Source organism: Emys orbicularis, chromosome 14 (genome assembly GCF_028017835.1).
Source record: "Emys orbicularis isolate rEmyOrb1 chromosome 14, rEmyOrb1.hap1, whole genome shotgun sequence".
NCBI classification, from domain to species: Eukaryota; Metazoa; Chordata; order Testudines; family Emydidae; genus Emys; species Emys orbicularis.
In genome coordinates this window covers 13,740,625-13,763,795 of record NC_088696.1, presented here as the reverse complement: position 1 = coordinate 13,763,795, position 23,171 = coordinate 13,740,625, and the positions used below count along the sequence as shown (strand labels likewise).

Genomic DNA, 23,171 nt, shown 5'->3' with positions numbered 1-23,171 from the left:
TGCATTTGAATCAGGCAATTTCCTCCTTCTCACTGCCTGGTAGGCAGGCCATTCATCCAGTCTTAAACCAGACAGTCCTGCTTTTGTAATATTTGTCCTCCATCTGTACTGAGACAAAACCGGACGTGGGGGACACCATAATGTATGATGTGTCGCTCCCACATCCCTGACACCATGACCTCTCTTACACAGCATGTGTGCATGGCCATGCCAGTGGTATGCCCAGTCTTTAAAATGGCATCCCTCGTGCAGTGTGACCTCGCATGTACTGTGCGTGTGAGGTCATGCCAGCAGGGGCAGGCCAATGCCATATCCACTAGCACCCCATGTCTGATGTTCTGGGAATGTGCGACTGACCACGCTGCTGCCTGGGCATCAGAAGGGGACATTGAGAATCCTGATCTCCGTTCTGGTGCTCATGTCCCGCCCACAGCATCCTAGAGCTACAATTGCAGGGAAAGTCCAATTCAGCCCTGGCTGAAGCATGCTCAGTGCAGACAGAATCTTTGGGGAATTTAGCTACAGTGCTCTGGCAAGTCTCTTCTGAGCATGCACAAACTGTGATTTTTTTTTATAACTTGGCCAAATTTGGGCAGATTTTCACAGGGAAAATCCCTGACATAAAGGCCCCCTCCATGCCAAATTTCAAATCCCTGCTCCAAAGCCTGGGAGTGCTACAGCTTTCCAAGTAAAGGTCACCAAAAAATTTTAACATGGTCAAAACATTATTCTCCCCCCTCCCCGCCCCGCCTCTATCCTCACTCAGAAATGGCTAAACCAAGGGTCGGCAACGTTTGGCACGTGGCTCGCCAGGGTAAGCACCCTGGCGGGCCGGGCCAGTTTATTTACCTGCTGACGTGGCAGGTTCGGCCAATCGCGGCCCCCCACTCGCCGCGGTTCGTCGTCCCGGGCCAATGGGGGCGGCGAGAAGCGGCGCGGGCGAGGGATGTGCTGGCCGCCGCTTCCCACCGCCCCACGATCGGCCGAACCTGCCACATCAGCAGGTAAATAAACTGGCCCGGCCCGCCAGGGTGCTTACCCTGGCGAGCCGCGTGCCAAACGTTGCCGACCCCTGGGCTAAACTCTTTTGGCTGAAATTTTCCAAAAAAGAACACAAACCTTCCCCCCCCCACCCCCAAATCCTGAGGTAGAAACCTCAGCCCAAATGATTAAAGTTTAGCAAAGATATAAGCAACTGAGTAAGGGTCTTACAATGGGTCATGTCAGGCCACTGACTTGCTACCAGGTTGGCCTATAAAAGAAACTGAAAGGCTACTGTGAAGGATTTGTTGGCATACAAAAGCAGTTCAATAATACTAATTATTATTATTTATTAATTCTATTGCAGTAGCATGTAGGCGTTCCAGTCATGAACCAGGACTCCTCTGTGCTACATGTTTTACAAACAAAGAAGACAGTCCCTGCCCCAAAGACCTTACATGTAGGGATGTTTTATATTTACTGCAGTCTCCAGAGATAGCTCTGATTAGCCCATTCGGTGACCCTGCTCAGGTGACCAAATGCTGCCATATGACCTGTAAATTGATTCATAAAGGCTTTATGCCCCTTTTGTAACAATAGCATACCTTGTCTGACCTTCCCGCAAGAGGAAAGGTGCCAGTGACACAAGATCATGTCCACTGTGTAATAATATAGTGCCCAGCACAATAGGACCCTGATGCTAAATGGCACTGCCAATACTGATGACATATTATTTATTTCTACAACTGTTTGCTTTTGCAAATGAGTCTTTTTTTTTTTTTACATGCAGCCTCGGACTGCTGATGGTTTTAAAAACAGGTGTGAGAAGCTGTTGGGGAAGGTGACTAAAGGAGAACAAATGACTGCAGCCCGTGAAAAGCTACATGTTAATTCCCTATTTATACCTGCTCAGCTATTCTGGCCAGTAAGCAGCATAAGTTAGAACACTCCTTAATCACTTGATCACAGGAGGAGATACTGGGAGAACAGGGATTGCATTCTGCATCAGATTTGGATGTAAGAGCTGGGTATGCTGAGCAAGGGGAGAGAGGGACCTAATACCTCCTTATACCCCTGCTCAGCCTAGTAACAGGGGACATAATCTAGCTGTATTAAAATATTGCGGACCAGGTATTGTACAACTGAAAATTGCATAAATATAATTTATATTCCATGGCAGTCATGTTAAACGTATTGTGTAATGTTCATCTAAGTTATCCTCAAGGAAAGTTGCAATTTGCCAAAGAAACAAGCATATACATAGCTCTTCTGTCATATTTTCAAACATTCACTATAAAGCCCTTCCTTAATAACCCAATATTTAAAGTCTGCATATATAGCCAAGTTGTTAGACCTACAAATTTGGAAAGACCTCCAGCTTCAGTCTACTTAACTGGACTCATTCCAGAGACTTTTCAGCCAACTGGCATTTGCTCCCAAATTTACAGCTGGCAAACAACCTTCTTAAACATTTCCAGGTCCTCTGTAGAACTGTTTAATGTCTACCTTTAACACACCAACCACCTGACTTCAGACACAACACTCAGCAGCTCGGACCGCAGGGCGCAGAGTTATAAAATTTACAGCTTCTTGAGTCTGAAAACCACAGGCTCTATGGCTGGAATCTGCCAAATCTATTCTGAAGAAAGAGAACTGCAGCTTTTGCTTAGGGCATAAAATGTTAAAACAATGGATAAATTGAATTCTCTTGAGTAAATAAACCTTTTCTTTTGCTGCTAATTTTGATTTCAAAGCTAAAACAATAAATTTTCTAAACCAGCTGTGCATCTGCTTCTCTGTTTAAGGCCCTTTTTTCATTGCTATCCCAGGTTTCCCATGTAATACCTAAATTTGTGAGTCAAACCTTTTAAATGCCTATCAACACATCCTTTTTATGACTGGCTTTTTTAGTTTTAAACTGGGTTTTCATGTAACAAGCATAAATTAAGCCACTGGTAATATATTTATTAATTTCATTGACTTAAGATAAAAGCCTGACAGTGCATGATATACAAGACAACTTAAAATGGTGCTTGTAGCTAGTCGAGAAAACTATGATTATTTCTGTGAAGGGCAGGTAGACAAAAGTTGTAATTAGAAATAAATATATTTTAAAACAAGGACCAAATAAAGCTATCATGCTAGTTATTGCCTACCTGCCCTTTATGGAAATAATCATTCATTTTGTCAACTGTTTAGAACCAGCAAGCATCACTAATATTTTTGATATTTTCTCATACTGCATCTGTGTAATGTTCAAAGATGGGCTTGAATCAAAATGCTGAATCCTACCTCACCCAAGTTTTGAGAAGTTTTAAGTATGGATCCAGATTTTTGTGGTCACTTCCATCTCTGGGACTGACTGGTCATTTCTATAGGTGAGGTATCACCAGTGATGGTAGACCAATAAGTCTGCAGGCTTCTGTGTGGGGAAAATTAGTATCTTGTTGAACTGGTGGAGTTCTTGGAAAGATCATTGCAGTTTTCACCTATCATGAACCAATCTGACATTTAATGGACTGGCATTCCTAGTAGGTTACAAATCAAATACATTTCTTTGGCAGCTTAGTTATACAAAAAAACTTTACTTCCTGTTAATTTTCAATATACCGAGCCAGATTCTGATTTCATTTACACCTCGATAAATCTTGAGTTATTCCACTGATTTCTACAGAATTTACTCTGTTTTCACCGGTGTAAAGGAGACCAGAATCTCATGTACTGTATGCTGGGGGAGTCTGCCAAAAAAACCTATTAGGAATACAGGAACGCCATACTGGAGTGGTCCATCTAGTTCCCTGTCTCTGAGAGTGGCTAATACCAGATGATTCAGAGGAAAGCACAAGAACCCTGGAGTGGACAACTACAGAAGGGGAAGGGTCTTTCTTCCACCTATCATTTGGTGGTTGGCTTAAGCTGTGAAACACAAGGGTTTATATCCTTTTAAAAATTTCTAGACGGCATCATAATATCTTACAATTAGCTTGTGAGAAATCAGGACTCTTCCGCCAATTCCTCTAAGGTCATTTAAAAATCAACAAGAGGTATCCTTGGAAAGTCCTGTATGATTTCATTCCTACTTGCAGCTGTTTCAGATTTATCCTCTTTTGTTATTGTGTCTCCTTCTTTTTACTGTTCACATGCTAAATGCAAGATTTCAAGGGATACTGTCCAGCTAATCTCTTTTCACTAAAGCAGGATCCTTTTATCCCTTATGTAGGATCTACATCTGTATCTTATAAGCACATCTCTGCTCTCTTCAACTCACTTTCTCTTTAGGGGAAATCAATACAAATTTATCATCTAGTAGCTAATAACAAATGTAACGCTTTATAACTGCAACCTGGCTGTCTCCCTGTGGCAGCTAGATAATCAGTAAAGTCGTTCCACCTGGCTTCCTTTCCCTTTTCCCCATCCAACAAAGAGGAAGTGATTTACTGGTTTTAATTAGACATCTTTTCCTGCTTTGAAGCTACATTCACCTTCTCTTCCTGTGAATGTTCGCCTCTTTGTAAAACATCCCATCCATCTGCTACTTATTGCTGTTGAAACCCATCTTCTTTCACAGAGTTTTCATTTTTTCCTTGATTCAATATCTCAGGTATGTTTGCTGAAGACTTTAAGGTTCCCAATTATTTTATGTCATATCATCCTGAGAAAGTCACTGTGCTTTCACATATGGATATAAAGCAGGTGATATGGTAGCACATTTCACTGATAAATAGGCAAATGTGTTATCACATTATCTTGAATTCCAATCAATTTATCCATCCATGGTCAAGCTACTTTATTCTCTCACATCTATGATAAATTTCCCACTAAATAGTGGCATTTAGTTTAAACCCTTACCCACAATTCTAGCCAATGGTGGAGAGTGACTGAGTGTTTTGAGCCACTGGAAGTCAGTGACCCATTGCAAGCTCCTTTGGAAAGCTGCATAATTTTTGATGACCAAGTTCTCCTTGCTGTTTTGCTTACTGATGCTAACCTAATACGGAGAACATATTTTCAATGCTTACTTCCCACCATTGTCAGGCCTGATTTCTAAGACTAGGCAAATGGAGTGTTGAACCCACAATAAGTTCTTTCTTGAGCTAAATCTCTTGCTAAATTCTTTGAAAAACGCTGACAACTTCTTTAAATTGAAACCAGGTGACCTTAAATTACCTATGTCTGAATCTCAGACAAATGTAATAGTGTCGAGCATTGAACTTCATTTAAAAATATTCTAGTATGTCTCCACTTAAGATGACACAATTGCCTTACCAAAACCATATGTTAAAAGCCTAGTATTAATTCCTGATCCCAGATTATCATTTAACTATCACATTTCTACCACCATAAAGCTTTGTCTATTTTTTCATCCAGCCAAAATCTGGCCATTTGGGGAACTAGGTTGTGAATCCACAGTGAATCTGGGCTTTTGTTGTTTCAGTTTTCATTGGCTTCTGTAAACCCACAATCAGCAGACTATAAATATTACTAGCTGTAACTTCAGGACTTTGCACTGATTCCAAGAAGCACTGGCATAACAGAGTAACTGCCGCACTTTACCACCTGAGATTCCACGCACTGCCCTATCTGGAAAAGCTCTGGTGGATTTTGAAATCTCATTGAGCTCTTGCAAATTTAACAAACCGTGTAATGAAACACCACTGCCCTCATGCATTTCATTCCTTGTTCTCATCACAATTTTATTCTCTTCCACCAAAAAATAGTTGGCCATGCAAGTTCGTATTTTTCCCCCCGCAACCCAGCTAAATTATAGATTCACTCCCATTTGTCTTCCTTGGTATGACTGGTTCCCATAATTATATATATATTTGTAATATTCCAATATAAATATGAAAAGCACTGCATCATGCTTTTCTTCCCTTACACCAATTTTTGAATAGTATTTTAATGAATACTGTAAAGTTTTAGATTAAATGAGGTGCTCAGCTGAAGTCTGATTTTGGAAAACCAAAATCCCTTAGGTGCATTTTTCATGAAATATTTAGTGGAATCTTAGGGCAAGATTGTCACTGTTTAATGTATCCAGGCAGGGAAGTAAGGAGGCATAAGGTCCCACTTGCTTCCTTGCACATCACAAGGCAAGGGGAGAGCAGCATCCACATTTCTGCTACTCCTTATCTAAATAGATAAGCTGGGAATGAGGCGGCAGGGGCAAGGAGTGGATGGAACCTTTATCTGGCCCCACAGGGCTGCAGCCAGCACAGCCAGGCAGGCACAGGTTAAGGTAATGGGATAAAGGGCTGATCCCAGATACTTCCCGTTTAGAGAAAGAAGGAGAACTATGGACCAAATTGTGCAAGTGTGTGATGCCCCTTACTGAGGGAATGTGGTAATTCCTTAATGTGGCCTTCAGTGATTTTTAATACTTTATCTCCTGAAAGTAAAAAGGAAACAATGTATGTATGTGACAGAAAAACAATCCAGGGATCTTAAAAATTGTCAGCAAACAAAAAATGTAATATGAATTCATCTTGTTTCAATCACCTTCCCATCTCTTAAAACATGGTTCATGCTGTACAAACTGGATCTCATAGAGACATTTTGGAGAGTGCTGGAATGCACAGATAAGTAAGCTCAAGCAATCTGGATCTACTATGCAAAGGATCATACTGAAGATGCAACTGGTGCACTCACAAAATCTTGCATTGGCATGCACAGATGTAGGAACCTCACTCCTTTATATGTGCATACATTTACTCAATTTATACATGCAAATGCCAGTAATACATGCACTGTGGGTTTTTACAAGAGCACTCATTGTGCCCTCCTACAGAAATCTTCTCCAGAAACTAGTAATTGAATTGCTCTTGGGTCTTGGAAGAATACTGACAATAATAAAGCATCATAGACACAAGGTGGGTAAGGTAATTTTTTTTATTGGACCAACTTCTGTTGATGAGAGAGACCAGCTTTCGAGCTACACAGAGCTCTTCCTCAGGTCTGGGAAAGGTCTGAGTACCTTTCCCAGATCTGAGGAAGAGCTTTGTGTAGCTTGAAAGCTGGTCTCTCTCACCAACAGAAGTTGGTCCAATAAAAGAAATTACCTTACCCACCTTGTCTCGCTAATATCCTGGGACTGACATGGCTACAACACCACTGTATATAAAGTATCATATACATTTTAAAAAGAACACTCAATTTTCTAGACAAAAAGTTGTCAATATATAAGGGCCTGATCCTACAAATGCTTATTTAATGGAAATAAAAACTACCCTTGTGAGAAAAATGTTGGCAGGGTTGGGCCCCCAAGCTTGTGATATGCTGTCTGCCTATCTTAGGTATTCATAGTTGAAGCAGGATCTGCTTCATCATTTGTACTGAAATAGTAAATTGTCATGTTACATTTTAGGAGCAGGCTTGGTTTCTAATAATGGATTTGTGTTTGTTTATATTTTGGATTGGCTTTTTCATAGCTTAGAGTAATTGATGGAGCCAAAATAGTATACCTCTTTGAAAGCAACATGCTTCGCATTGCTTAAGAATAAAGTCCATTGAATGTCACTTAAATTATAGAGAGTATATATATATATATATATATATTAACAATAGTCCATAGATTATATATTTTTGGAATACATAGCCCTACATGCACTGTAACTTTTCTAGTCATTAAAATCCCTGGTTGCCAATGCTAGTAGTGTAGGTATTTCAATAAAAATACATGGGAAGTTTAAATAAGCTCTCATAGGAGCAATAGCCTGAAGTTAAATGTTAAACCTAAGTGAAGCTCTTCAGCATAATTTGATAGGATGAAAATAGACGAGTTATCTGGCATTAAAACCAGGTTTTTAAAATATATTTTTGCAGAGTATTTGCATAATCTGCAACAAAACAGATCACTTTCTATGTCAATTTACTGTTCATACTTCAGTCTTCAGGGTTATAACAATATAGCTCAAATTACACTGCATTATAATTAATTAGATTCCCAAGATTTCAGTGTACTATTTCTTAGTATTTGTACATATACTAGTAGCTTTGGTATAAGGCTATTTTGGACATGACTGCACAGACCGGGCTTCGCGTCTGAAACGTTTCACTCCTAAGGCTAAAACGTTCATGTCAATAGACAAACATACAGAGAATGAAAGAAATTAGTAGCTTTTAAAAAGCACAAAATATCAAGATATACTGTAATATAAGAAAATGCTTTTGGCCCCCTTCAGCAATCCCTCCCAAACCAAAGCACTCAGACACGGGCTTAAATCCCATTGGCTTCAATTGGCTTCAATGGGATTTAAGGACAAAATTAAGCACAGACTTAAATATTTCCCTGAATTAGAGCCTTAAAGACTAAGTAAGACTTAACTCAACTATTAAATATTCCAGATAAAAACTATACTAAATAAATGTAAAGGTCTGGCTAATACTGAACGAAGCCAAGAAAGCAGAAATTTCACACTGTGGTGTAAAGAGACTTTATTGTGGCTTCGTTTTACTGCACAAAGGAATGAAGGAGAGGTGAGATGTGAAGCTCTAGACTTGTTAATCATCGCTGCAAAGTTTCAGCAGGATACCACTTTTTTCAAATTACAAGTATTTTGAATGTAATGGAGTGTAGGACCAGACACGGCTGCCTCAGAGAAAGATGTACAACACTGAACGTCATCCTCCACATGTGCACTGAAGGCAAAATAATGCTTTTCGTAGTGATCTAATCTGAGCACTAGTGCACGGGGTGGGAGAGAGTTGAATTCCCTAGGGGAAGAGCTGCTTCCCCTCTCTGACAGTGAAGGATGAGTCAAAACATGCCAAATGGACAAGCTGGAGGTTCCAGAGAGTTGTCAGAGATTTCCAGGGAAAGAGAGAAAATAATGTAACTAGGGCCTCTGTAACTATCATCAACTAGCAGTTGGCCATCAAGTGTTCTGGGACACATTAAAGGAAAGTCTGGTAAAGCAACTCGGTAGGAAAAGGATTTTCCTTACCAAGAGCAAAAGTGCTGCAATTCTAAAACGAAACCAAACCAAAAATGATATGAGCACTAAGTTCACTTTCTGCTGCACTGATCTCTGACTCAGGACACGTGGCAGACAGACCAGGCGATAATGACTTGATTGTGAAAAATCTTTTTTTCACCCTCTTTCCCACATAGTGTTAGGTACAAAACTGCATGAATGGAAATTGCATAGGTACCCACGAGTAGTGTTTAGACAATCAATGACCTAATCCACATGCACAAAAGCCTGTATGTGCATATAGCTTCAGAAGAAATATTTGAAAATGTGGCTCTTACGCTTTACCATGCTGTTTGGTATTTAGTTTGCACGTCACTGAATTTTATTGTATAACATTTATTGAATGAACCTATAATCTCCATTACAGTTGTGTGGCAACTGAGAAATAATGCTGTGTAGTGCGTTTTACACATTTTCCTTTTCACTAGCCTTGTGACAGTTTACTAAATCCCAGACCTCGACACACTGGTGAAAGGCCTTTCAGTCTAGCATGACTATACAATTAAGTCTGAATAGTACCATGACTCAATGCTATTCTTTAATCTGTCTGAGAGCTACAGCACTGAGCTAAAGCTGTCATGGCTAATTCTGTAATAGACATCAATGATAGAATAAATAGAAGAAAGCTTACTTCAAAGACTAGCGTCTCATTAGTTGGCCCTGCTGCATATAGACTCTCTGGATGACTAAAAGAGCGTTGATAATCAAAAATTGTCCCAGCAAAGGAGAACTTTCCTGGCCAGTCAATTGTCCAGTCCCCTGTTAGATAATACTTCTTATTCAGGTTGCGCACTGCAAGATAGCTGGTGGAGATGTGCAATTCCTGGATTTCAATACTACGTGCTCCTGCTGGAATGATGACCACTGGATAATAGTCTACAATGAAAGAATTAAGCAATATTTTTCCCAATTGTAATAAAACAAAGTTCCCTATTTTGAGTAAACCAGGGACTATATAGACAGCGGTCCTGATCCATCAAATTGTTGCTTTAGATTTATGATGGTGTAACATTGATTTTAAAGGTTCTACACCAGCTTATAATTAGAGCAACTCAGTGGGTGAATGAGTCCCTGGAATTCTATTATTTTTTTCTTCTTGACAAGACAAGAAAAATCAAATTCTTTTTTAATACATATCAGGAACAATCAATCTGTTTCAGTTGTTTTACCAGGTTTTCTCTGTAATACCTATAATATAACAGGACCAATACACTTTTGGGGTGAAATGCAACAAAATACAGAGTTTGTGCAAGGTCTTATACAGAACTAGATCTTCCAGTTATTGGGGATCTGCCTTATAGACACGCCGTTTCAATTGGAATGAATTTGTGTTTTACCTATGCATACAGTAAGGATTTATGCTTGGCCCTCACCCAAAATTTCACCCATTTGCAATCTGGCCACACACTACAACTCACTTGGTCTATAAACTCCCAGTGGCTTATTGCTTCTGTAATTGCTCAGACCATTTGAATGCTATATCTCTACATCTTGTTACTTACTGACATGGTCCCATCTGACCACCTCACAATTTTAATGTAGTTAGCCTCACAACATGCCTGTGAGATAGGGAAGTGCTATTATCCCCATTTCACACATGGCAAAACTAAGGGAGACTAAGTGACTTGCCCAAAGTCACATAAGAAGTCTGTGGGGGAGCAAAGAATTCAACCTGGGTTTCCCCAACCCCTCCACTAGGATCTTAACCACTGGCCCATCCTTCCTCTCTCAACTGAAGATGACTTTCCTGAGTCTCAGACTTGCACACTAAATACTGGCCCATCCACAGAACCCAGCTGAAAGGTTCCAATCAGACTGCTGAGCTGAAATTGATATGCAAACTAGACACAATCAACACAGGATTAAATAAAGACTGGGAATGGCTGAGCCATTACAAACATTGAATCTATCTCCCCTTGTAAGTATTTTCACACTTGCTTCTTATCAAACTGTCTGTACTGAGCCATCTTGATTATCACTTCAAAAGTTTTTTTTCTCTTACTTAATTGGCCTCTCAGAGTTGGTAAGACAACTCCCACCTGTTCATGCTCTCTGTATGTGTGTGTATATATATCTTCTCAATATATGTTTCACTCTATATGCATCCGAAGAAGTGGGTTGTAGCCCACGAAAGCTTATGCTCTAATAAATTTGTTAGTCTCTAAGGTGCCACAAGTACTCCTGTTCTTTTTGTTCCAATCAAGGTACATCACAAAATATATATAAATTCTTTCTGGTTCCTAATAGAACAAGAAGCATCTGCATGTTTGTCATTAGTCTATGAACAACTTTTTATATCTTCCACAAGCTCATTCAAGACAAAATAATTCAGATATTTTTCACTCACCTGCGACATTAAACCCTCTTCCTTTTAAACCAGTGGTGGGCAACCTGCGGCCCGCAGGCCACACACTGCCCATCAGGGTAATCCACTGGCGGGCCACAAGACAGTTTGTTTACATTAACTGTCCGCAGGCACGGCCGCCCGCAGCTCCCAGTGGCCACAGTTCGCCATTCCCGGCCAACAGGAGCTGCAGGAAATGGCGCAGGCCGTGGGGACATACTGACCGCCATTTCCCGCAGCTCCCATTGGCCAGGAGCGGCGAACCGCGACCACTGGGAGCTGTTGGCGGCCATGCCTGCGGACGGTCAGTGTAAACATTCTCTCACAGCCCACCAGCGGATTACCCTGATGGGCCGCAGGTTGCCCACCACTGCTTTAAAAAACAGGTGAGTGTGGAAAGTGGCTTAAGTAACAATAAAATACTTGCAATTTAACTAAGGAAAACTTATGGTCATAGTTTTCTTGTAGCCTAGGAACAGCGGAGATATGAACTCTCCTCTCACTCTCCCCGTGAGTTTCAGTTTACATCTGGACCTTGAGCCACTGACCTAATGAAGAGTCATATATACTACATGGAGATCCAGCTGAGCAATGAGCTGATGATCATGTGGAACAGCTTTCCTTACCATTAGCTTTGTGCTGGATCAAGTACTGGCCTTTAAAGGACTTGCATGTTGAATTATCTCCTTTACAAACTCCACAGGCATCCAAAGCAGCTTTTGAACCAAGTCCACGATCACACCCTACTTGCTGAAAGCAAAAGGCAGAAGTGAAGGACTCAGACACAAGGGAATTTCAAGTAACAGCTGCATTTTCTATTAAGGAGTCAATTGTTCACTTAAAAATGACATTGTTACTGAAAGAAACTTCAGTTTATCTTACTTCACAAATTCCATCAATGCAAACATCATATTTGTTCTGGGAGCATAAGGTTCCATCTTTCACTTTGCTGGACATTGCAAAGAAAAAGTCAAAGTCTTCAGCTGTGCAGTACAATTTACATCTATCTTCCTCTGAAAACATGAAGAGACAAGTAGATTAAGAAAGGGATAGATAATAAGACAGTAAATATCATAATGCCACTATATAAATCCATGGTACACCCTCACCTTGAATACTGCATGCAGTTCTGGTCGACCCATCTCAAAAAAGATTATATTAGAATTGGAAAAGGTGCAGAGAAGAGAAACAAAAATGATTAAGGGTATGGAACAGCTTCTCCATATAAGGAGAGATTAAAAAGGCTGGGACTTTTCAGCTTGGAAAAGAGGAAACTAAGGGGAGAGATGGCAGAATCATGAATGGTGTGGACAAAGAGAATAAGGAAGTGTTATGTACTTCACATAACACAAGAACCAGGGGTCACCCAATGAAATTAATAGGCAGAAGGTTTAAAACAAACAAAAGAAAGTACTACTTCACACAACACACAGTCAACCTGTGGAACTCATTGCCAGGGGATGTTGTGAAGGGTAAAACTATAATGGGGTTCAAAAAAGAATTAGATAAGTTCATGGAGGATAGGGCCATGGATGGCTATTAGCCAAGATGGTCAGGGATGCAATCCGATGGTCTGGGTATGCCTAGCCTCTGACTGCCAGAAGCTGGGAGTGGACAACCAGGGATGGATCACTCGATGATTGCCTGTTCTGTTCATTCCCTCTGGGGCACATGGCATTGGCCGCTGTCAGAAGACAGGATACTGGGCTAGATGGACCATTGGTCTGACCTAGTATGGCTGTTCTTATGTTCTACACAATGAGGTACAAAGTACTATTGTGATAGACATGGAGCTGCTATGCAGCTATGCATACATTTTATGAACTCTGCATGTGATGTGGTCAGTCAGGAAAAGTTATTGTATAACTATGGTGGGTTATTAGAATTTCCTGTGTGACTGTATTGATCTAACTCATATTAGGGTTTAATGGAATGTTTATTATACACCTATAATGCTTGAATTCCACCCTGCAGTCTTGGTGACAACTGAAACCATAAGGATCGTGCTTGAGTGGTTTATCATGTCTTTAGGACCCCAGAATGGGTAGAACAGACAAATACAATAGGTTATATGTTGTTATTTTAAATTAACACATGGATTTGGCAATCCACATGGACATATAATTAAAATCCAATACCATTATGAAAACATGTAAATTCCATTAGCTCTGCTTCAGTCTCTCCAACCTCTGTTGCTGATGTGGCTTCAAATTTCAGAGCCACTTGTCCACAGTTTCAAGTTTCATTTTTTATTAAGAAAGATTGGCTGGGGATTTGTAATATTTTCATTTAACTTTTCAATTAAAAACAGAGAGCATGTAAGTTGGCACAAATGATCAGCCTATTTGGAAGCTAAGACTGCGGGCTGGCATTTCGATTCAAAAGACATTTTCCCCCCCAAAGCAATCCACACAGCCAGCACCAGATTTAGGGGCAGGTGACCCATGTGACCACCTGGGGTGCTGGGCTTGAGGGGGGGACAGCGGGCTTTGTTAGCTACAAAAGGGAAAATAGAATGTTTGAAGTAACATGTTTCAGGTGTTCCATATTTGGATTCATTTTTCACTAACCTCCTAGAATTTTGGGGACCTTTGTAGAATCTCATGGAACCTTCCAGACTTTCTGAGAACTACATTTTCCTCACACCTCTACTCCTGAGGGCATTCTGCACCAAAAATTTAAAAATTCTGCACCAAAAAAATTAAAATTCTGCACACAATATTTCAAAATTCTGCAAGTTTTATTTGTCAATAAATCAATTCAGAGGCTCCAGCATGGCAATGGGGAGCACAGGCCACTGGCTGCATGAAGGTGGAAGATCACCCTGCAGCCCTCCCCACCCCCAGGACACGGACTCAGCGGTGAGGCTGCACCTGACCCTGACACAGCACAAGGCCTGGGCCTACCCCAGAAACACCCTGGGGCCATGTCCAGGTGTTCACCAGGTGTGAGGCAGGTAGGCTCAACCAGGCAGGATCCAAGTGTGGAATGTGTGGGGATCCAGGTGTGGGGTGAGAGGATTCTGTGTGGGACAATCTGGGTGCAGGCAGCTCACGGGGGGTCTAGGTGTGGGGGGATCTGGATGCACAGAGGCTCATTGGAGGGTTCCAGGTTCAGGGGTAATGGGACTCTGCAGGGGGTTCCAGGTGAAGGTTGTTGAGGCTCAGTGGAGGGGTCTGGGTGTGGGGGAGTGGGGCTTGGTGGGGTGGGGGTCTGGGTGCAGCTAGTTGGTGGTCAGTAGTGTGGGGGTCTGGATGTGGGGGCTCAGGGTGGTGCAGGGGGTGGTGCAGTGGTGGGTGGTCCAGAGGTGGGATCTGGGTGCAGGGGTTGAGGTTCATTGGGTTGAGGTTCAGGTATGGAGGGCTAGGGGGTTCTGGATGTACCTGTTGAGGCTTAGCGGGGGTGGATGCTGAGCGTCCTGCAGCTGAGGGAGATTTCTGGGGGTGGGTCTGTCATAGCCCCAGCCACTCCTTGCAGGGGAAGAGGAAGTCCCATCCTCTCCAGCCCAGCCGGGACTAGCAGCTGATCCTGGCTCAGGGTAGGAGCCCCTGGCTGGGGTGTCCCCAGCCCCGTGGTGATTTACCTCTCTGCCGGCTGCTCTGGATGCCTGAAACATTGTACCTGTGCTGATAGGGAGTGGTGCGTGACTGCTCTTGCTGCTTCCCTGTCAGAAAGTCATTTTTCTGTGGGAAAGCAAAGAAGTCTCTGGGGGACATGAATTCTGTGCATGCGCAGTGGTGCAGAATTCCCACAGGAGTAAACCTCCTAGAATGTTGTCAGCCATCCCCTCATAGGTATACAAGGGGCAGGGAATAGCCAGTCAGTCAGTGAGATATAATTACTAACTGAAGTGAAGTGAGAGCCCAGATGCAATATTGTGAACCTTGTTTTACTGTGTAATTGTGAAAGTGTACTTGTGTTTTAAAATTTGAAGAGTGCAAATAGTGACTCATAAAGGAGATATTTAATGAGACACCAGAGATATCTATTGAACCTCTATCTATGTAACAAAATAAAAGAAATACTGTTACTACTTTTGCCATGCTTAACACGTAATGTTTGATGACTTTCTAAGGCCAGGTGTACACTACCGCGGTAGTTCGACGGCTGGCAATCGAAGTTCTGGGTTCGATTTATCGCGTCTGGTCTGGACGCGATAAATCGATCCCGGAAGCGCTTGCCGTCGACTGCGGTACTCCAGCTCGGCGAGAGGAGTACCGCGGAGTCGACGGGGAGCCTGCCTGCCGCGTGTGGACCGCGTCTGAACCGCGATAAGTTCGAACTAAGGTATGTCGACTTCAGCTACATTATTCACGTAGCTGAAGTTGCGTACCTTAGTTCGAATTTGGGGGTTAGTGTAGACCAGGCCTAAGACTGCGGAACATAGACTTTTGCTCTCCGTATTGCTGTCTGTTTTCCCCTGTAGAAAGTGAAAGATGCCTACAAAGAAGCCTTCAGGAGCTCAGTATAGGAAGCGAAAAGTTCAGTTGCAATCTAGTTAGCAGCAAGGGGCAAATCTGATGGGAAAATAATTGAAACAGAATAACACAGACCTTTTGAACTAAAGGACTAGGGTTAACATTCTAAGGCTGTCACCTACTGTAACACTATTTAATACTGGTCCATCCAACATTGGTGCATAGTTCAGTTTCTTGATGTTAGTACATTTCAGCTATTCTTAAAATTAAAAAGTTTCTATAAGATTAGAGGAAACTTTTTTTTTATTTGCTTATATATGGCATGAATAAATACAGATTTACAGATCCTAGCATGCAAATGTATTGTCTTATATGACAGGGATAAATCATGCATGCAAGTTGTGCATCAAAGTTGTGAAATGGGCTACAAATGCAATAAAAAATAAGGTATTCAAAAGTTTAATAAACGGGGGGGGAGGGGTGCCAAAGACACTCCTCGCTTGGGGTGCCATTTGATATAGGGCCATCCCTACGCACAGTTAGCTGGCAATCAAGTCCTTCTTATACACAGAACACACATTATGCCTACAAGGGAACTGATTGGTTCAATATTGGAAAATTCAATAATTATATTATAATGATTGCTTTTCATAGACTGGACAGTATTATTGAGTCACTTACTATCAATATTAAGCACTATGGCCAAGATTTCAAAAAACAGGAGCCTAAAGTTAGACTGCTAAATATATGCTTAGGCTTCTAACTAAGGGTATGTCTACACTGCGAAAAAACACTCGCGTCAGTGAGTCTCAGATCCCTGGTCTCAAGACTCAGGCTCACAGGGCTCATGATAGAGTGTTAGATATTCCTGCGTGGGCTCTGAAACTCAGAGGGGGGGTGGGATGTCTCAGAGCTCAAGCTCCAGCCCAAGCAGGAACATCTGCACTGCTATTTTTAGTGCTGTAATGTGAACCTGAGTCTGTAGACCCAGGCTCTGAGACTTGCTGAGGTGGGTGTTTTTTTGCAGTGTAGACATACCCCAAGTATTCTAATTTTCAATACCCAGAAGTTTCCATTGAAGATAAAAGCTGCTCAGCAGTTTTGAAAATCAGTCCACATATTTAAGTCTAAATACAGACTTAGGAGGAGATGTTGAAAAGCACATATGGGGCTTTAGGTGTGTACGTCCTCTTTACTTTCAACAGTACTTGTGCTCCTAAATCCCTCTGGTGCTTTTTAAAAAATTTTCCTTAATGCCTAAAAGTAGGCTCCTATTTTTGAAAATCTTGGCCCATCTGTTTAACATAAATGTGTCACCATGATAGTAAATATTAAACAAGATACATCATATGAAGGATTTAATGCAATAGATATTGCCACCTAGTTCTGAGACCCACGCCAACTAGATCACTCCTCTTTAACTTTACACATTCCTCCCACCCACAATGGCTAGATCAGAAAGCAGGCTTCTAACCAGTACTCAAACTACTTATAACATGTCTGTATAAATAAAGATGGCTTAAATCATTGTATTCCCAGCTAATGTTGACTATCCTCTAAAGAATATTTAAACAGACCACAAATAAAAGCATATTTTAAAATATATATGTATGTAAAAGTATGCCCTCTCAAGATATTTGAAGGCAACTTCTGTGAATTGTAGACAAAGCAGCCACAATATGACATATACCCGCCACTTTCGTTTAAGAAATAGCAATCACAAATATTCACTGTGCTTTGAAACTACGGGGAAGTATTTGTAGCTATTAACTACCCAATAAAATCCTAATAATGATACTGGATGTTTACAAAATTGAGGCTTATGCAGGAAAAATAAACTTAAACTTGAGCAACAGAGAAGGAATATTTACTGAGCTATGAGTCTTATAAAGCCCCAGCAACAATTCTCATGAGAATATACCAGTAGGAACTTGAAAGGGTTGATTTACTGTTACATTTAGAAATCTGAGAACATTCCAAATGAATGAAGATTCTGGCATGTTATTGTAGGAGTTGGTGGTTCCCATATAGAGAAATTCGTGGGAAAAGGTGGTTTGTTGTTTGGGTTTGCTTTGGTTTTTTATTTTTGTTTTGTTTTAACAAAAATAAGGCAATATAAAACAAAAGTGAGGGACAGCATGGTCAGGGAACAGAGGATAGAGATCTAAATTCATGATCAAAGCCAACTTTGCAGGCTCTTACATGTGATGTTACACAGAAGACCAAATTCAACCCTGCTAGAAAGCATGTGCAGCTCCACAGAAGTCTCCCTGGATTTCCACACACTCACAGAGGGGCTGCATTTGGCCCAGAAAATATCAATGAATTATAACATGGTAGCTTGCCTCACACAAATTATTTTGTCAATCAGAACCATGGCCAAATTACCTTCAACTTTAGTATAGGGCTTCCAACTGTAGTACCATCCACGGAAAGGCTTGCTGTTAAATTCTGCACACTGCTGGGCACGGAAATCCAGACTATTGGGTGGACATGGCTGAATATTGCAAAGCTGATAAATACGACTGGAGCCCTGACAGAACTTGCCACCATACTGTGGCCTACAAAGAAAGAAAAAAGAATATTTTGCAAAACCAAAAGTGGATGTGATTGACACCTGTTAAATACATTCAATGACAGTTCATTAAGAAGCACCATTCTGTTGACTTCTGTTGAGCTAAACAGCACAACTTATTGACCCAAACGGTCACTATTTCTCTCAAGATACAATTAATTTTAATTATCACCAAAACCAAGCAAAGTAGTCAACAAACGCTATCTGCTTGGATCATTATATATCAATTTAACCATGTGCCCATCTAGAAGTAAATACTGTTTTCACTGAATTAAACTCTTGCCAGTCAGGGTATTTTATTTGCATGTATGATCTGATCGGTCAACACAATTACAGATCTCAGAATTACTGACCTGCGGAAGTAAACAGTATCAATGTACTGACTTGCTATATGCCAGTTTTCAGTTTACTGTGATCCAGGAATTCTCATGTATGTAACAATAATTATTTACCATAATAGTTGTTAATAAAGGAAAAAATAACAGATAACATAAAACTAATCAAACATACACTGAATGAACAATTGCATTCTGATATTGTTAAAACTACGATATGTAGAAATGTTCCTTTAAATAGTTACCCAGCAGCTCAACTCTTACAGGAGAACAAGGGATTGTGCACAGTTGTTCTGATGTAGGAAAGCTCTTATGTACATGTTTAACTTTACACACATGTTTAAGGCACACTGACTTCAATGGACTTTAATTGTGCACTTGAATACCCTTCTGAATAGTGATGCTTTGCTAAATTTGGACTAGTACGAAGATAAACTATATCATTAGTTTGCTAGTATTCATATATTAATTATATAATCAGATTTTTAACTGCTAGCTGGGTGTATATAAATATAAACAAATTAAAAATGTTAGCCTTGCTTTTTTTCAGCATGCCTACGAGAGCTGATCAGTTGATTACTGTATTCATTCACCTCTCTATTCCTTGCAGATCTATATAGAAATCTACTGATGTTATGGTTTCAATGTACAATTCTGCAGTGTTCCAGTATACCACTGTGCCCAAAACTATATGATTTTATTATTGTTGTTAGCATTATTTATATTTTCATAGTACCTGGGAGCCCCAGGCATGGACCAGAACCCCACTGTGCTAGGTGCTGTACAAACACAGAACAAAAAAAACAGTCCCTACCCTAAAGAGCTTACCGTCTAAATATAATACAAGAGAAAATAGATGGATATAGACAGATGGACAGGGACATACAAGGAAACAATCTGACCGTATTGGTCAGTATGATAAGCTGTGTTCTCAGCAAACCAGCAGCCTAACCATTGTCAAGTATTTTGTATTATTCCACTTAGCCTTGTTTCTAGTGAAAAAGATGTAAGTAGACTTTTGTTCCAATTCTGCACCTGCATACATTTGTCTAATGATGGTTTAAGAGGTTAGGGAAAATACACACTTGGAATGCATGTTATGGTCTTTTAGTGAATGGCTTGGCTATGTTACACAAACATCACGGGAAACACTTTCAGAATAATGTACCTGGTGCAGTATTTGCACAGTTCCTAACTAAGATAATGGGAACAGTTTGTTTAAATCCCTACACACTGTATTATAAACGTCCAGTATATCTTGTAACTTATGTTAACACACTTTCCTGTTGAATCCATTGTGGAGTGATGCTGAGGGGACATCTAGGTAAAATATGGATAAGAGATTCCAGGTGCATTTTGCAATTATATTTTATACTATTTGCTTATTCCCACATTCTAATCCTCATACATTTGTAAAACAAGCTGGAGTCTGTTTTCATGTCTTGAATCAGCATTACTGCTTTGAAGGCAATACAATAGCTGGCTTTTTCAGAAGTCTTTAGTGAATACAGGACTACAGAACAGTCTCTCAAAGGAAATGGTGGAAATCCATCTGTTAGCCCATTTAAAACTGGGCAGAGCACTAGGGAAATGTGCTCTAGGGAACAATCTTGCACTGACCTCACCCGGGGATGGACTAGAATCGTTACTAGCCATCTTAACACTGGGCCTATAGTGAACTAAGGCATGCTTCCCATCCTGATTGGCAGCCGTTCAATTCAGCCAAAACAATTCTTCAGCTCAGATAGCATATATGTTGACTGAGTGTAATAGATGGCAGTTTTGCCTGAATAAAGTAGGAAAAGTTGTTGGGCCCATACTCATTTCTGTTCAGATGCCTTTCCTTTACAGCATGTATGATTTATTTTAGTTCCTCTGGCATAGGGAACAAGACTCTCTATATGTAAGTGGGGGAAAGGAAGCAAGTCCCTGCCCAAGTAAAAGTCACCAAACAAGCGAAATAACAGAATAATTTAGGATTAGATTGTGGCTTTTAGCCCCAGCCCTGCAATTGAGGATGGTAAAAAGCTCCACCAACCTAGAGGAACACCGAGAGAAGCATTCTAGTTTTCCATTTGTGCTACAGACCTTTAAATGGTGCGGAATACTCCACTCTCTACCAAACTGCTGGTCAGTGAGTAAGTGAGAGGTAGGGTATGGGTAGGGTTCTGTTTACTCCTCACCTGTCTCTGCCCCTTATCAATGAGTCACTCCCAAAGGGGAGAAACTAATTAGAAGACTCCTCACCTCTGGGAAGCCCTTACATGGGCTGTCCAAGAGGACTCAGGTGTTAAGTTAGGGCTAACCACAATCTAACCCTGAGCTGTTACTATGTGGAAGGGGTAATCTTTATAAAAAAGAAGGCTGGCTTTGTTGTCCTATGGATCTTCAGGATGGGGAGAGGCTAAGCGGAGATATCCATGTAAATTTCAATGTACTAATCAAATGATATTATTGTTGTTTTTGTTTATTTAGCAGAACCAAATAGTGTACTACACATCTCACAATACAAATAGGAGTGCACAGTCTCTGTCCCGAAGAGCTTACAATTGAAGGCCCTGATCCACACACACACATTCATAACTTCGCACATAGGAGTAAAGTTTCTCACGTGTCTAGGTGTTTTCTGGATTCAGACAATGGAAGAACGAAGGGGATACCAAACCACCCAAGAAGTTTTGAAGTAGGGGCTGCAGAGAATAGACTCCAAAGACTAATTTATAAACCATCTCAAAGAGTCCAAGCACAAAGACTCCAATAAATGTACTAATAAATAACACATTTTAAAAAAGACCTAAGGTATTAAAATACTATTCGTGTGGCTTAAATGAATTTGCCCGTCTGCGATACCCATAGCAAAGCCAATGCCCCTACTCCAAAATAATTTTAAGCAGCCCTACTGGTATATATATGTGTTACCATATGCACATTCCATCATTATAGTAGTAGCTAAATGATTGATTATGAAGTCACATCTTCTGCAAAAAACAAAAACAAATAGACATGTAGTCAATACCTTGTTGGAGCAGATGTGACAACAATTAAAAGATCTGGGATGACTATTCACTTGAAGCTGACAGATGGAATACAAACAATACACTGCAATGATCTGTACACTGCTCTTTACAGAGATGGTATTCAATGCAGTACAGTTAATAATGGTAACTAGACCATGAAGTGCTGGCTCCAAACTCCTTCAAATTTTGGAATAGTTTACATCTAGATGTGCACACTTCAGCATAGGCCCAAATGCTATTAATAGTATTACAATGCTAACGTGCCTTTTTTTCCTATATGAAGTCAATGGTCTATAGAATTCTTTCACAGTCCTTATAAAATTTGATTAGTTACTGTTTCAAACTGCATCATTACTTTAAATTTTCAGTGCTTGTTATCATTCTTAAAATAATTGAATACAAAAGAATAAAAAGTTGTTTTAGTTAATACATTATTATTATTATTTTAGTCTTTTTATTATGCACATGCCTAAAACTGTATTCTAATATTTTAGCAACCAGTGCACAATTATGAAGCAGGTAGGACGCAATCCCACTGATATGATTTAGGTATTAACTTAAATCTCTTGGGCACTATTTAGGCCCTTTACCAGCTGAACTATTAAATTATGTAATCTATTTCTTGGGAAACTACCTTAATTGTAAAATGTTGTGATGTATGAAAACCAGATCCCTAAAATTATGCTGTGGCAATTTATACAAGCGTAATGAGTTTAGCAAATCTGCATAGCTCTCAGTGTACTATAACTGACCTCAGTAGGTGTTTGGTAGTGTAAATTCATGCTTAACTCAGACTGTCATTCAGACTATGTTTCAAAAGACTCTAGGGCAGGACCACAGTGACTGTGTTACAAGTGTCAACAAAAAGGAAATTGAATTGGTTGGGTATTATTTACAGAAAGAGACTCATACTCACACACAGATGTGCGCACACAAACAGGAAAAGATTTTCAAAACCAGGAATCTAAATTTACTTCATATTTAAGCTCCAAATAAGTGATCTGATCTTTAAACTCACTGAACATCCAGTAGTTCCTACTGAAGTCACTGGAGACTCAATGCTTTTGAAAATCAGGCCATGTATTTAGAAGCCCTATTTTGAGGGCTGAAATGAATCTTCAGTGGGGCATACTCATGATGCTGAAGACTGAATTTCACCAACAGTTAAGGCTAAATTAGCTGAATGCCTTGGTGTCATCCAAAACCTTTGAAAAATCAAAGTGGGAGAAACAAATTTAGTTTTTCACATGCAGTTTGGATTTGGGAAACAGAAATGAATGTCAGGAATTTTGAAGATTTAAGTCTGAATCATTAGGATTACGTGCATGTGCACATGCACAGAATACAGTGAATACAGTTTCCACATTGCAACTAGTTAACAACTACTTTCCAATGCATTCACCTTTATTTTAAAAGCACTATTGGTCAGGGATGTGAAATACATCTATATGTGTATTTGTTCATCCTGGAACAGGATGTTCTGTAGACAGTGTTTTTTATAGTGTTGGGGTTTCATAAGTCTAATTCT

General features: G+C 40.4%; 1 protein-coding gene across 2 annotated transcripts in view; it reads right to left on the bottom strand.

The window, feature by feature from the left end:
* Positions 1–23,171, bottom strand: part of ADAMTS18 (ADAM metallopeptidase with thrombospondin type 1 motif 18) — a 102,998-nt gene that overhangs the window by 22,263 nt on the left and 57,564 nt on the right. For both annotated transcript variants that reach the window (XM_065416525.1, XM_065416526.1), the window contains 4 exons: positions 18,105–18,277; positions 12,181–12,311; positions 11,925–12,048; positions 9,586–9,830 (listed from right to left, as the gene is read on the bottom strand). In XM_065416525.1, coding sequence (XP_065272597.1) covers positions 9,586–9,830; positions 11,925–12,048; positions 12,181–12,311; positions 18,105–18,277 — 673 coding nt within the window. The remainder of the gene's footprint in view (positions 1–9,585; positions 9,831–11,924; positions 12,049–12,180; positions 12,312–18,104; positions 18,278–23,171) is intronic.